At 42.1% G+C, this 14707-nt stretch overlaps 1 protein-coding gene across 1 annotated transcript in view; it reads right to left on the bottom strand.

Annotated features, from left to right (window-relative positions):
- Nucleotides 1–3560: 3560 nt before the first annotated feature.
- LOC139534583 (plastin-3-like) overlaps nucleotides 3561–14707 on the bottom strand; it is a 30892-nt gene continuing 19745 nt past the window's right edge. The window contains exons 5-16 of the mRNA XM_071333828.1: nucleotides 13329–13461; nucleotides 13079–13160; nucleotides 12722–12887; nucleotides 12329–12471; nucleotides 10476–10571; nucleotides 10164–10359; nucleotides 9974–10052; nucleotides 9698–9815; nucleotides 9373–9506; nucleotides 8602–8725; nucleotides 8268–8392; nucleotides 3561–4547 (exon numbers count right to left, since the gene is read on the bottom strand). Of these exons, the coding sequence (XP_071189929.1) occupies nucleotides 4415–4547; nucleotides 8268–8392; nucleotides 8602–8725; nucleotides 9373–9506; nucleotides 9698–9815; nucleotides 9974–10052; nucleotides 10164–10359; nucleotides 10476–10571; nucleotides 12329–12471; nucleotides 12722–12887; nucleotides 13079–13160; nucleotides 13329–13461 (1529 nt within the window). The 3' untranslated portion in view covers nucleotides 3561–4414. The remainder of the gene's footprint in view (nucleotides 4548–8267; nucleotides 8393–8601; nucleotides 8726–9372; nucleotides 9507–9697; nucleotides 9816–9973; nucleotides 10053–10163; nucleotides 10360–10475; nucleotides 10572–12328; nucleotides 12472–12721; nucleotides 12888–13078; nucleotides 13161–13328; nucleotides 13462–14707) is intronic.

Below are 14707 nucleotides of genomic sequence, written 5' to 3'. Positions count from 1 at the left end.
AGGTGCATCCTGTTTCCAATGATCATCCTTGAAATGTTTCTACAACTTGGAGTCCATCTGTGGTAAATTCAATTGACTGGACATGATTTGGAAAGGCACACACCTGTCTATATAAGGTCCCACAGTTCATGTCAGAGCAAAAACCAAGCCATGAGGTCGAAGTAATTGTGCCGAGGCAGGATTGTGTCGAGGCAAAGATCTGTGGAAGGGTATCAAAAGATGTCGACAGCATTGAAGGTCCCCAAGAACACAATGGCCGCCATCATTCTTAAATGGAAGAAGTTTGGAACCACCAAGACTTTTCAGAGATCTGGCCGCCCGGCCAAACTGAGCAATCGGAGGAGAAGGGCCTTAGTCAGGGAGGTGACCAAGAACCCGATGGTCACTTTGACAGAGCTCCAGAGTTCTTCTGTGGAGATGGGAGAACCTTTCAGAAGGACAACCATCTCTGCAGCACTCCATCAATCAGGCCTTTATGATAGAGAAGCCAGATGGAAGCCACTCCTCAGTAAAAGGCATATGACAGCCCTACTTAGCAAAAGGCACCTAAAGGACTCAGACGATGAGAAACAAGATTTTCTGGTCTGATGAAACCAAGATTGAACTTTTTGGCCTGAATGCCAAGCGTCACGTCAGGAGGAAACCTGGCTCCATCCCTACGGTGGTATTTGTCCTTTTAATTCCTTTTGATTCAGTCACTAATGAACACTAACATAGAGACAAAGTAGACTCCTCAATGTAGCATTTAGTGCCTGCAAGTCCAGATAATGAAGCCCATGAGAGCCAAAGCTGTCTGCCATCCCCTCATCTCATCTTTCTCCCTCACAGAGCTCTCTGACAGACTGTGGCAGACAGTCTCCACTTAGTGAACACAGTCTGAGGGGAGTGCTTAGAAAGCCTGAGGGGCTCGTGGCTGAGAGCATTCTCAGAATCTGTTCAGGATTCAGACTAGTGAACAGCGTCCAATTATCTGCTATCCGGGTTCCCCATGGATTAATCACTACTCCACCAAAACACCTCTGTATGGATGGAGCATCCATCCATCCAATTAACACAGAAGTTAGATAGGCATTAGGTACCACAGTGATAGTTGCACTTAAGTACAGCAGCCTATTGTTACTTTATGGATTGATACTTTTGAATGCAAGCAACTAGACCATGCTGGTATCTGGAGAAAAGTAAGCAAATGTATTTGGGTAAATTGGTCAACCGCACTGTAGTAAAAATCCTAGGGTGGTGCGACCGCATCACTCTTTCCCTCCACAGTGTAGAGAAAAGCCTGCAGGCAGACAGTCCACAGAGCATACGTCCCTTCAGACTAGAGGTCGACCGATTATGATTTTTCAACGCCGATACCGATTATTGGAGGACAAAAAAAGCCGATACCGATTAATCGGCCAATTAATAAAAAATAAAAAAATGTTTTATATATATATATATCATACACACACATTTTTGTAATAATGACAATTGCAACAATACTGAATGAACAATGAACACTTTTATTTTAACTTAATATAATACATAAATACACACACACAGCTCTGAAGTGACAATGATACTGAAGAGTCTGCTTAGGAGACAAATACTCTCAACTGTTTGAATAAAAATAGAGTAAGTTACCTGTGATGAATGTTGAAAACAAAAACTGTCATTTCTATATGCAGGAAATCCTATTTTAATAATGGGCATGGTAAGAATTGACGACCAAAGTGCGAGTCATAATTCCCATGACACCTTCTGGCAAAATCTGAAAAGCGGTTCCTTCATTTATTCCATAGGATATTTTTAGATTCACTTAAAATAAGGTCTGTGTTTCGTGTAGGCTTACACCACCTTGCCAATTTTATAACTGTGTAGATATCCATAGGACAAGGTAACTCTGATCAATTTTTTTTGTAGAGTGGATTTGTAGAGTGGATTTATGAAAAAATGTTGACAAACGTTACCTTATCCTAGTGAGATTTACACGGGTATCAAAACATCGAGGCGGTTTAAGCCTGCACGAAACAGACCTTATTTGAAGTAGATCAAGACATTCTCTATGGAAGACATGAACGGTAAAATAACGAAGGAACCCCTTTCAAGTTCAGCCGCAAGTTATTACAGGAATTATAACACGTCGACTATTTCTCTCTAAACCATATACCTTTGACTAATCCGGAAACTATCACGTCGAAAACAAAACGTTTATTCCGTTCCGTATTTTATCTAACGGGTGGCATCCATGAGTCTAAATATTCCTGTTACATTGCACAACCTTCAATGTTATGTCATAATTACGTAAAATTCTGGCAAATTAGTTCGCAAAGAGCCAGGCAGCCCAAACTGTTGCATATACCCTGACTCTGCGTGCAATGAACGCAAGAGAAATGACACAATTTCACCTGGTTAATATTGCCTGCTAACCTGGATTTCTTTTAGCTAAATATGCAGGTTTAAAAATATATACTTGTATATTGATTTTAAGAAAGGCATTGATGTTTATGGTTAAGTACACATTGGAGCAATGACAGTCATTGATTGATTGTTTTTTATAAGATAAGTTTAATGCTAGCTAGCAATTTACCTTAGCTTACTGCATTCGCGTAACAGGCAGGCTCCTCGTGGAGTGCAATGTAATCAGGTGGTAGAGCATTGGACTAGTTAACTGTAAGGTTGCAAGATTGGATCCCGAGCTGACAAGGTTAAAAATCTGTCGTTCTGCCTCGTTCCTAGGCCGTCATTGAAAATAAGAATGTGTTCTTAACTGACTTGCCTAGTTAAATAAAGATTAAATAAAGGTGTAAAAAAATGCCACAGATATCTTAAGTTTTGAGGGAGCGTGCAATTGGAATGCTGGCTGCAGGAACATCCACCCGAGCTGTTGCCAGATAATTGAATGTTCATTTCTCTACCATAAACTGCCTCTGTTGTATTAGAGACTTTGGCAGTACGTCCAACCGGCCTCAACCCCAGACCACATGTATGGCGTCATGTGGGAGAGCGGTTTGCTGATGGCAACGTTGTGAATACTGTGCCCCATGGTGGCGTTGGGGTTATGGTATGGACAGGTATAAGCTAGACAACACAATTGCATTTTATCTATGGCAATTTTGATTGCAGAGATACCGTGACAAGATCCTGAGGATCTATACACATCCCAGTTCTTCAATGGCCTGCTTACTCAAACATGTCACACAATGAGCATATTTGGGATACTCTGGATGAACGTGTACGACAGCGTGTTCCAGTTCCCGCCAATATCCAGCAACTTCACAGCCATTGAAGAGTGGTACAACATTCCATAGGCCACAATCAACAACCTGATCAACTCGACACAAAGCAAATAGTGGTCACACCAGAAACTGACTGGTTTTCTGAGCCACATACTTAAAGAAAAAAGAAATTGTGACCAAGAGATGCATATCTGTATTCCGTCATGTGAAAATCCATACATTATGGTCCAATTAGTTTATTTCAACTGACTTCCTTAGTTCATGTAACTCTGTACAATCTTAAAAATTGTTGCATTTATATTTGTGCAATAAAGATATGCCTAGGTACAAATAAAAAACAGATTTTTATGCATCATTTGTTTTATTGTTTCCTTTATGTATAAAGCACTGCAGTGTAAACATTTACACACAAGACAAAAACGCATTGGTATGGTAATGCCGCTACATGGAATGCAGAAAAGATTAAGTGGAAACCTTACTGTGCAACAGAATATAGCATCAAGACAAAATGAAAAGGCACAACGAATGAAACTGAACACTGTCAGTAAACTCCCCCTTTCTTCCAGAGTAAGACATCTTTAGTCCAATACAAAAATGCAAGACAAGACACCCAGCTGCTCTCAGCTTACTAGCTTGCATAATTGAAAAAACAAACTGTAATAAACAGAATATCCTTCAGGCTTGGGCATTACTAAGGTTTGACCTTATGGCTTCTGTATAGAGATATGCAGCCGTTGTCAAGACCAGCTATTAGTATATGCATACATTTCAATTGAAAGTTGTTCCTCCACAATTTCAGTTTAACCAAGTTAATCTTGTCATCCACTGTAAGGGATGTTATGAATATGTAGTGTGAACATCAAGCATAGAGTTGTAACAGTAAAAATGCATGTTAACTGGAAAACTGCACATACCATACAGCATTCTGAAACATGAATGGAGTGTTGCATATTGAGAAGTAACATACCAAGTTGTCCTCTAACAGGCCTAGTCTTCTTCAGAAACATGTATGGGCTTAACTTAAATAAGAATACTACAAAATATTGTGCAAACATATTGCTGTTCAAAACTAGGTTGAAATAACACTCACTTTTAGTAACATTATCTTCCACGTCTTTCTAAATTCCCAGGTCGCCCTTCATCAAGCAAATGGCTTGTGGGTAGTTTGTCGATGCCAAAGTGGCACAGCATCTTGGTTAAGGCCACTTCATCCCCCGGCCCATCAAGCATGCGAACACCGTCATTACCATTTTGGGCTTGACATCCACCAGGTCGTCTGGGAGAGCGTAGACACACACCCCGATCTTCCTCGCCATGGAAATGGCATATCTAAGAGTAGAAAAAGGTTGTTTCATTTAATATTGATCAGCACTTTCTTGCATGACAATACATCTGACATTTCCATTTGTTGCATATTCATACGTATGACTTCTGAATACATTAGAGTGCCTTAAAAGTATTCATACACCGACTTACTACAGTGTTACAGCCTGAATTCAAGATGAAAATAACTCACCCATCTATATACCCCATAAATGACAGTGAAAACATGTATAGACATTGAAAATGTATAGAAAATGAAATACAGAAATCTAATTTACATAAGTATGCACACCGAGTCAACACTTTATAAGCACCTTGGCAGCGATTATAGCTGTGAGTGTTAGTAAAAGGCAACTTATGCTTGATCCGAAAATGTGGTCGGTGGCTTCCTATGGAGGGTATGACGCAATTGCGGAGCCTCCGGAGGCCAAATTGAGCTCCGTACTGCATTCACATTTTTTAACAATGAGGGCTCCATATAGCTCCGTATTCACATGATTGATTGACAGTAGGTGGGGGCGGGAGGTCCTGTACAGTGCATTCAGAAAGTATTCAGATCCCGTCACTAACATTGTTACATTACAGCCTTATTCTAAAATGGATTACATACACACAATACCCCATAATGACAAAGCAAAACAGGTTTTTGCAAATGTATTAAAATTATAACAGAAACACCTTATTTACATAAGCATTCTGACCCTTTGCTATGAGACTTGAAATTGAGCTCAGTTGCATCCAGTTTCCATTGATCATCCTTGAGATATTTCTACAACTTGGCGACCACCTGTGGTAATTTCAATTTATTGGACAGGATTTATAAGGGGACACACCAGTCTATATAAAAAAGGTCCCACAGTTCACATAGCATGTCAGAGCAAAAACCAAGCCATGAGGTTGAAGGAACTGTACGTAGTGATCTGAGACAGGGTTGTGTCGAGGCACAGGTCTGGGTAAGGGTACTAAAACATTTCTGCAGCATTGAAGGTCCAAGAACAGTGGCCTCCATTCTGAAATGGAAGAAGTTTGGAACCACCAAGACTCTTCCTAGAAGTGGCCACCCGGGGAGAAGGACCTTTGTCAGGATGGTGAACAAGAACCCGATGATAACTCTGCCAGACCTCCAGAGTTCTTCTGTAGAGATGGGAGAACCTTCCAGAAGGACAACATCTCCGCAGTACTCCACCAATCAGACTTTCATGGTAGAGCGGCCAGATGGCAGCCAATCCTCAGTGAGAGGCACAACCGTCCGCTTGGATTTTGCCAAAAGGCACCCAAAGGACTAAGACCATGAGAAACAAGATTCTCTGGTCTGATGAAACCAAGACTGAACTCTGGCCTGAATGCCAATCGTCACATCTGGAGGAAACCTGGCACCATCCCTACGGTGAAGTATGGTGGAGGTGGCATCATGCTGTGGGGATGGTTTCAGCGGCAGGGAGACTAGTCAGGATCGAGGGAAAGATTAACAGAGCAAAGTACAGCGAGATCCTTGATGAAAACCTGCTCCAGAGCGCACAGAACCTCAGACTGGGGCCAAGGTTCACCTTCCAACAGGACAACAACCCTAAGCACACAGCCAAGGCCACCTGGAGTGGCTTTGGGACAAGTCTCTGAATTTCCTTGAGTGGCTAAGCCAGAGCCCGGACTTGAACCCAATCGAACATCTCTGGAGAGACCTGAAAAGAGTTGTGCAGCGATGCTCCCTATACAATCTGACCAAGCTTGAACGGCTCTGCAGAGAAGAATCTCCCCAAATACAGGTGTGCCAAGATTGTAGTCGTCATACCCAAGACTCGAGGCTGTAATAGCAGCCAAAGGTGCTTCAACAAAGTACTTAGTAAAGGATCTGAATACTTACGTAAATGTGATGTTTATTTTTTATAAATTTGCACCAAGAAAAATGTTAACCCTTTTTCTCACCAAGCAGCACTGCTTCTTGACACACTGCTCGCTTAACCCGGGAGCCAGCCGCACCAATGTGTCAGAGGAAACACCGTCCAACTGGCGACCGTGTCAGCGTGCATGCGTACAGCCCGCCACAGGAGTCACTAGAGCGTGATGGGACAAGGACATCCCGGCAGGCCAAACCCTCCCCTAACCCGGACGATGCTGGGCCAATTGTGCGCCACCTCAGGTCTCCCGGTCGCGGCCGGCTGCGACACAGCCCGGATCTGTAGTGACGCCTCTAGCACTGCCTTAGACCGCTGCGCCAAATTGGGAGGCCTAAAAACCTGTTTTTGCTTTGTCATTATGTGTTATTGCGTGTAGATTGATGGGAAAAAAACGATTTAATACATTTTAGAATAAGGCTAAACAAAACGTGGAAAAATTCAAGGGGTCTGAATACTCTGAACACACACCCTTCCCAAAAGCTGCTCTGCAAAGCGCAAGTAGTATGACTGCTTTGACTTCTACAGAGGCCGTATCACCGTAAATGTTGCATGGCCAATGCAGATGTCAGATTGACCATGCAGTGCCTTAAGTCTCAAAAAGCTTTCCATGCCTGGATTGTGCAACATTTTCATTATTACATTTTTTATTCTTCAAGCTGTCAAATTGGTTGTTCATTGCTGGACAACCACTCAGAGCTAACTCAAAACTGTATCTCAGGCAGATTCAATGTGGTCTTGGGAAGCAACTTGTGTATATTTGGCCTCATGTTTCAGGTTATTGTTCTGCTGAAAGGTGACTTCATCTTCCAGTGTCTGGTGGAAAGCAGACTGAACCAGGGTTTCCTCTAGGATTCTGCCTGTGCTGAGCTCCATTCCATTCCTACTTACCCTGAAACTCCAGTCCTTTACGATTACATGCATGCCCATAACATGATGCCGCCACCACCGTGCTTGAAATTATGGAGTGTGGTACTGAGTCAGTAATGTGTTGTATTTGCCCCAAACATGCATAACGTTTTGTATTCAGGACAGGATTCCTTTTCGCTCTGTCAATTAGTATTGTGGAGTAACTACAAAGTTGTTGATCCATCCTCTGTTATATCACAGCCATTAAACTAACTGTTTTAAAGTCACCATTGGTCTCTGGTGAAATCCGAGTGGTTTCCTTCCTCACCGGCAACTGAGTTAGGAAGGACACCTTTGTCTTTGTAGTCACTGGGTGTATCGATACACCATCCAACGTGGAATTAATAACTTCACCATGCTCAACGGGATAGTCAATGTCTTCTTTAAGGTGTCCTATGCGATGCATTGGAAAATCTCCCTGGTCTTTGTGGTTGAATCTGTTTGAAATTCACTGCTCGACTGAGGGACCTTACAGATAATTCTGTGTTTGGGGTACAGAGATAAGGTAGTCATTCAAAAATCATGTTAGTCACTATTATTGCACAGAGTCTATGTAACTTGTTAATCAAATGTTTACTCCCGAACACATTTAGTCTTGCCATAACAAAAGGGGCCGAATACTTGACTCAAGACATTTCAGCTTTTCATTTTTAATTAGTTTGTACATTTTTTGAAAAACATTATTTCACTTTGACATTATGGGGTATTGTATGTAGGCCAGTGACAATCTCAATTTAATCCATTTTAAATTCAGGCTGTAACAACAAAATACGGAAAAAGCACTGTACTTCACAACCCCCCATATTTCATGTTTTTAACAGGAAGTATAGCAAAAAACAGTAAGTAATTGAAGCTTGAATTCCTCTTACAGGTCACTAACCCATATCAAAGTTTGTATGGACAGGTTCATCAGTGGAAGTCTTACTTGGCATTCTCCAGCTTGTCCTCAGCTGCTAGGCTGCCAGTCTTGACCAGGTCATAGCTGATGCTGCCAGGTTGGATGGCATCAATCAGGTCCACCACTGGTAAACTGGTGCTGATCTCCTTGTCCTGACAATCAAGGGGAGAAGACCGTGTTAAATACCCACGTCAGAAATCAGTTCAAGTACTGTGTCAGAATTTGTGGTATGTCACATTAGGTTTGCTGATTAGATGTATTGACAATATCACTACAGAACATAGATGCATACTAAAACTGTCAAATAAGAGAGAAAAGTATTAAAAATAGAACCTAAATATATCAATAAAGCTTGACAAACCTTGAAGCTTGAGATCTTGGTTGTTTTCTCCGCCTCTGACAAGGTTGTATTGACCCATTTGACAATGATGTCATCATTAGCCATCTGGCCATCTCCCAAGTCCTCTAGTACATTCAGAGTATATCTAGGAGAGATGTCAAGTGTTTGCTAGTATATTGATCAGTTTCTGGTGAACTCAGCAGTGGTCAGCATGCAGTCACTGAAGATCAGGCAAGAGTAAATGAAAAATAGTCAACTTATTCTGCTTAAGAACTAACATGAACAATATTCCAGTGCTGTTGCCTAGGGGCCAGGTTTACAAAACATTTTGCCTTATGCTGCCTTCTCTTATGACCCTGATTTACTGAAAAGCAACCACATGTGAGAGCATGTCAAATATCGCTGACGGTAACACCACAGATCCTAGTATTGTACCAGAACAAACTGGGAATTCTAGTTGGTCCACACGCACCACCTACTTCAGCCCATAACCATGCCTAGCTGGACAAATGATAAAGTAACGACTTCTGGGTATTGAAGTAACAATGCAAAGTTAAATTGGAGCAGCATATTTTTGGTTTCAGGAAACAAATAACATTGCCAAAATATTTGACAGTATATGACTGACGAAAAGACAATTGGGGTAAAAAGTTCCTTTCAGCCCTCACCCTTGATCTTTATTTTACCTGTGCTCTTTTGTTTTTGCATAAACAACTAAAAATAACTACATATTTTATCCCTGGCTATAAAAAGGTATGTTACATATTGATCTAAGCATGTGCCAAGACTCACCTCCTCATGAGCTGCCACAGCAGAGCCAGCGTCAGGGTGGTGTTGCCATCGTTCAGGTCCTGCCCACCAATGCCAACCAGAGAAAACTTGGCCGTCATCTTCCCCAGATCCACTGCATAGTTGCAGTTCTCCAACTGAGAGCAGACAAAACACAGTAGGAATCAAGAGAAAAACATTAGTCCCTCTCCAGAACTGGAATTGACGCTGTGGTCTTTTGATCTATGAGCTTCTGAATAGTTGAAAAGTCAATTCTGCAGTATTATTTAGCATTCTTTCAAAGTAAAAATAAATGGAGGAAAATAGATTTTATTTGACAATAGTCAACCTTTTTCATGTTTGTTCCAATCTTGGGATATGGTGGCTTGTTGACTTTGTTGGTCCAGTCGACAGGTACTTTTATCTTTTCATAAAGCTGAAAGATGATTAAGGCGTCTGCTAGGTCTCTATAGAGTAAAGCTAGTTATTTAGGTTACTCATTGATAATAAAGCCAAAGAAACCTTACCCTATGTATGAACACCACTGGTAGGGAGCATGTTATCAGCAGTATGTCATTGGCGTTTTAATTTTCCATGTAAGTCATTAGTTGAATTTGGTACATACCCATACAGATGATTGACATGTGGGTTCACGCCCAGGGAATTCATCCAGTTCCGGAAAGTTCCCTCTTCTCGTGTCTCACCTAAATAGAAAATAGAGCTGTAGAGTCATTTTAAGGTCTAGGGGCGTACAATGTGTACTGAACAGAAATCATACAGCAACCTCATGACCAACAGACTAGCTCAGCACCCACCTTCCAGCAGGCCCCAGTCAATGCCCTCTCCCTCAGGCTTGGTGAGAGACGGGTACTTGTTGAAGAGATTGGCCACAAAGGCCAAGTTGAGTTTGGGGTTGCCAGAGACTACGTCGGCTGGTGTGACAAACTGGCGACAGTCCAGCCTGTCAGCCTGCTGAAGCATGTTCTCTGCCCTCTTCAGGTCATCCTTCTCCTACAGGACAGACACCACAGGTTCATGCTAATGACACATTTCATGTATCCCTTCTGAATTTTCTTAGCCATGTTATCTGTGTATGGAATTTGTATATTCGCCGTAAAAGTGCTTACACTGAAGCCTGCCATGCTGATGTCTGTGTGTGGCTGGTCTTCCTCTGTGCATTTGGGGGAGATTTGGATGAGGAGGTGGAAATAGGCTCTGGAGTCCTGAAACAGAAATCTTGTTTCAATCTCAGCATTGGAAAGAAACAAGCACACTGGGATACAAGGTTGTGCAGGCCACATGGGAACACAAATGGACAGGTATGCAATGACCATGACAGAAAATATTACAGTACAATGACCTTGACACATGAAGCTATTGTCAATTCCTATACAGTAAGGAAGTTGATCTATGAAGTACCTTTACAGGTTGAAAGGTCTGTCCGCTAAAGAAAAGAGTCAGTCAGAAATAAATCAAAGCACAGGCATAATATATAAAACTAAACAAATAACCTTCTATTCTTTCAAAGCGAACAGTTAAGAGTCCAGATTTGGATAAAGCCTTGTTTGAGGCACATTCATCATTATTTTATTTAGCTATTGTTCCAACACTTCATTGTGAAGACAAGAATAGTATTACACTTCACCTTAATTAACCAAATAGAAACAGTGGACATGAACCATAAAGACAGTGCACTCAAAGTATTCACACCCCTTGATTTCTTACACATTTTGTGGCATAACAGCCTGCATTTAAAAAAACTGGCAATACCCCATAATATCAAAGTGTAATTGTTTGACATTTATACAAATTAAAAAACCTTGAGCCAATAAGTATACAAGCCTAAATAAGTTTAGGCGTAACAATTTGCTTAACAAGTCACATGGACTCCCTCTTTGTGCAATAGTGTTTAACATGAGTTGAATGATTACCTCATCTCTGTACCCCAAACATACAGATAATTGTAAGGGCCCTCAGTCGAGCAGTGAATATCAAAACTATATTCAACCACAAAAAGGTTTTCCAATGCCTCACAAAGGGCACCTATTGGTAGCAGACATTGACTATGCCCTTGAGCATGGTCAACGTTTTACACTTCGGATGATGCATCAATACACCCAGTCAATACAGGCGTGCTTCCTAACTCGGTTGCCGGAGAGGAAGGAAACTGCTCAGGAATTTCAACATGAGGCCAATGGTGACAAAAACAGTTACAATTTAATGGTAGGAGAAAACTGAGGCTGGATCAACATTGTAGTTACTACACAATACTACCCAAATTAACAGAGTGAAAAGGAAACTAAGCTGCACAGAATAAAAATAATAATTAATTAATTTGTTTGCAACAGGGCACTAAAGTAATACTGCAGAAAATGTGACTAAGCAAGTCACTTTGTGCAAATCCAATACATTATCGAGTACCACGCTCCATAATTTAAGCATAGTGGTGGCGGCATCATGTTATGGGTATACTTGTAACTGTTAAGGACTGGGGTGTTCAAGATTTTTAAAAATTTAAAAATAAACATAATGGAGCTAAGCACCGGTCAAAATTCTAGAGGAAAATCTGCTTCAGTCTGCTTTCCACCAGACACTGGGAGATTCATTTACCTTTCAGCAGGACAATGCCTAACAGTTTTGAATGAAATCTGGTAGAAAATCTTTGTCTTGCAATGATCAACACCCAATTTGACTAAGCTTGAAGAATTTGCACAATCCAGGTGTGGAAAGCTCAGATACTAACCCAGAATGACTCATAGCTGTAATAGCTGCCATAGGTGATTTTAACATGTACTGACTCAGGTGGTTGAATACTTATCTAATCAAGATTATTTTCTTCCACTGAGAGAATATGTAGATCATTGACAAAAAAAAGACAATTAAATCAATTTTAATTTCACTTTGTGATAACAAAATGTGGAAAAAGTCAAGGGGTGTAATTACATTGAAGTCACTGTACATGGATTTTACACATCCATACCTTGATGTCCAAGCTGAAGTTACTGATTTTCTCCCAGCCAGCGTTCTCCAGGTGGAAGTTAGCCCAGCGCAGCAGCAGCTCCTCTGGAGACAGCTTCATCAAGTCCTCCAAGGTCTCTCCATTCTTCAGCAGAGCAGCCAGGGCTGAAGGAGACAGGGTCACACGACATAGTCAGCTACATCACCGCAACTCACTGACCAGAGGTCTTCAGCCAGAAAAAAGAAAGAAACTCCAACACTGAGGACAGACTACCGCGACATCAATGTTGTGACATAAAAGGAAAGACACCTTTGATCCTTGTAATAGGTCAATGTACCGTGATGAGGAATAACATGGTTAAATACCAGGTTCATGAGTCGCCAAAGATGTGATAGTACTGTGAAAGTGCCTCACCTTCATTCCTGCTGAGCTCGATGTCAGCGAACAGGCCGATCTTGATGATTTGCCACAGCAGGCCCAGCACCAGGTGGGGCTTCCCCTCCCTAAGGTCCAGAGCCCCGATGTTCACCACATGGCAGCCAATGGCAGAGGCAGAGTTCAGAGCAAGGTTCAGATTCTCCTGTAGGACGAACAGAAACAGAGACCGTTTTGAAATACCGTTCACGAAAGAGAAACAAGGCCTCCCACATATGTAAATTAAAACAGATGACAGTAATTATATATTTACAATAGCATGGGGTGGAATGACTAGATCTAACAATCACTCAGTCAACTACAGTATATGACCAGTTTGGTTGAGTTTGTAAAGACCTGTATTGTGAACGGTGTCAGTTTTGTCTTGTTTATGGTCCTCTCGTCAATCGTGTCTGGCACCGACAAGTTGATCATTTTACTACAGGAGCACATATACAGCTGGTTTATGAGGGGACCTAATGTTGGAAGACACAGGTATGCCCCATTTCAAACCACCACGTGTAAGGAAAAATAGCTGTGTTAGGGGCTGTAAGGCTTGAAGGGCAGGAATTATACAGAACACAATAATATAAATCTATGGTCTCACCAGAGAACGATGCCGTCGCCCAGGGCCTTGAAGAGGGAGTCTGAGTTGGGGTCCATGGGCAGGGCGTGCTTGCAGTCAGGGTCATTCTCCAGCGCTGTGTTGATCCAGTTGACAAACGCGTACCGTTCCTCCTCTGCATAGGACAGCACAGAGAAACACCAAGCCAACAACTAGCACCACGTCATAACAGTGGCGGTCGGTGCCGTTTAAAATAAGGGAGGACGATAAAACATTTTATCATTTCAAATACAGTATATTGGATGACTCATTCAGCTCCGGCCTGCTAGCTTGTAGCCGCTGGGCTGCTAGCTGTCTGAATCGCCGTGTTTCCAACCACTCACTGGACCCCTATTGATCACCCGGCTACGCATGACTCTCCCTAATATCAATATGCCTTGTCCATTACTGTCCTGGTTAGTGATTGTCTTATTTCACTGTAGAGCCTCCAGCCCTGCTCAATATGCCTTAACCTACCATTTAGTTCCACCTCCCACACATGCGGTGACATCACCTGGTATAAACATCTCTAGAGACAATATCTCTCTCATCATTGCTCAATGCCTAGGTATACCTCCAATGTACTCACATCCTACCATACCTCTGTCTGTACATTATGCCTTGAATCTATTCTCTCATGCCCAGAAATCCGCTCCTTTTACTCTGCTCTGAACGCACTAAACGACCAGTCCAGTTAGCCTTACCCTCATCCTACTCCGGTGATTTAGAGGTTAATCCAGGCCACAGGTGCTCTCATTTGTTGACTTATGTAACCATAAAAGCCTAGGTTTCATGCATGTTAACATTAGAAGCCTCCTCCCTAAGTATGTTTTATTCACCGTTTTAGCACACTTGGCCAACCCGGATGTCCTAGCCGTGTCTGAATCCTGGCTTAGGAAGTCCACCAAAACCTCTGAAATGTCCACCCCTAACTATAACATTTTCCAACAAGATAGAACTGCCAAAGGGGGCGGTATTGCAATCTACTGCAGAGATAGAACTCTGTCTTACTATCCAGGTCTGTACCCAAATATTTCGAACTTCTACTTTTAAAGATTGATCTTTCCAGAAACAAGTCTCTCACTGTTGCCGCTTGCTATAGACCACCCTCTGCCCCCAGCTATCTTCAGAGCTCGTGCTGCTTGGTGACCTAAACCGCGACATGCTTAACACCCCGGCCATCCTACAATCTAAGCTAGATGCCCTCAATCTCACACATTATCAATGAACCCACCAGATACAACCACAAATCCGTAAACACGGGCACCCTCAGATATCATCCTAACCAACTTGCCCTCCAAATACAACTCTGCTGTCTTCAACCAAGATCTCAGCGATCAATGCATCATTGCCTGCATCCGTAATTGGCTTGCGGTCAAACC

This window comes from Salvelinus alpinus, chromosome 1 (genome assembly GCF_045679555.1).
Source record: "Salvelinus alpinus chromosome 1, SLU_Salpinus.1, whole genome shotgun sequence".
Taxonomy (NCBI): domain Eukaryota; kingdom Metazoa; phylum Chordata; class Actinopteri; order Salmoniformes; family Salmonidae; genus Salvelinus; species Salvelinus alpinus.
The sequence above is the reverse complement of the archived record's forward strand: the minus strand, read 5'-3'. Positions and strand labels throughout refer to the sequence as shown.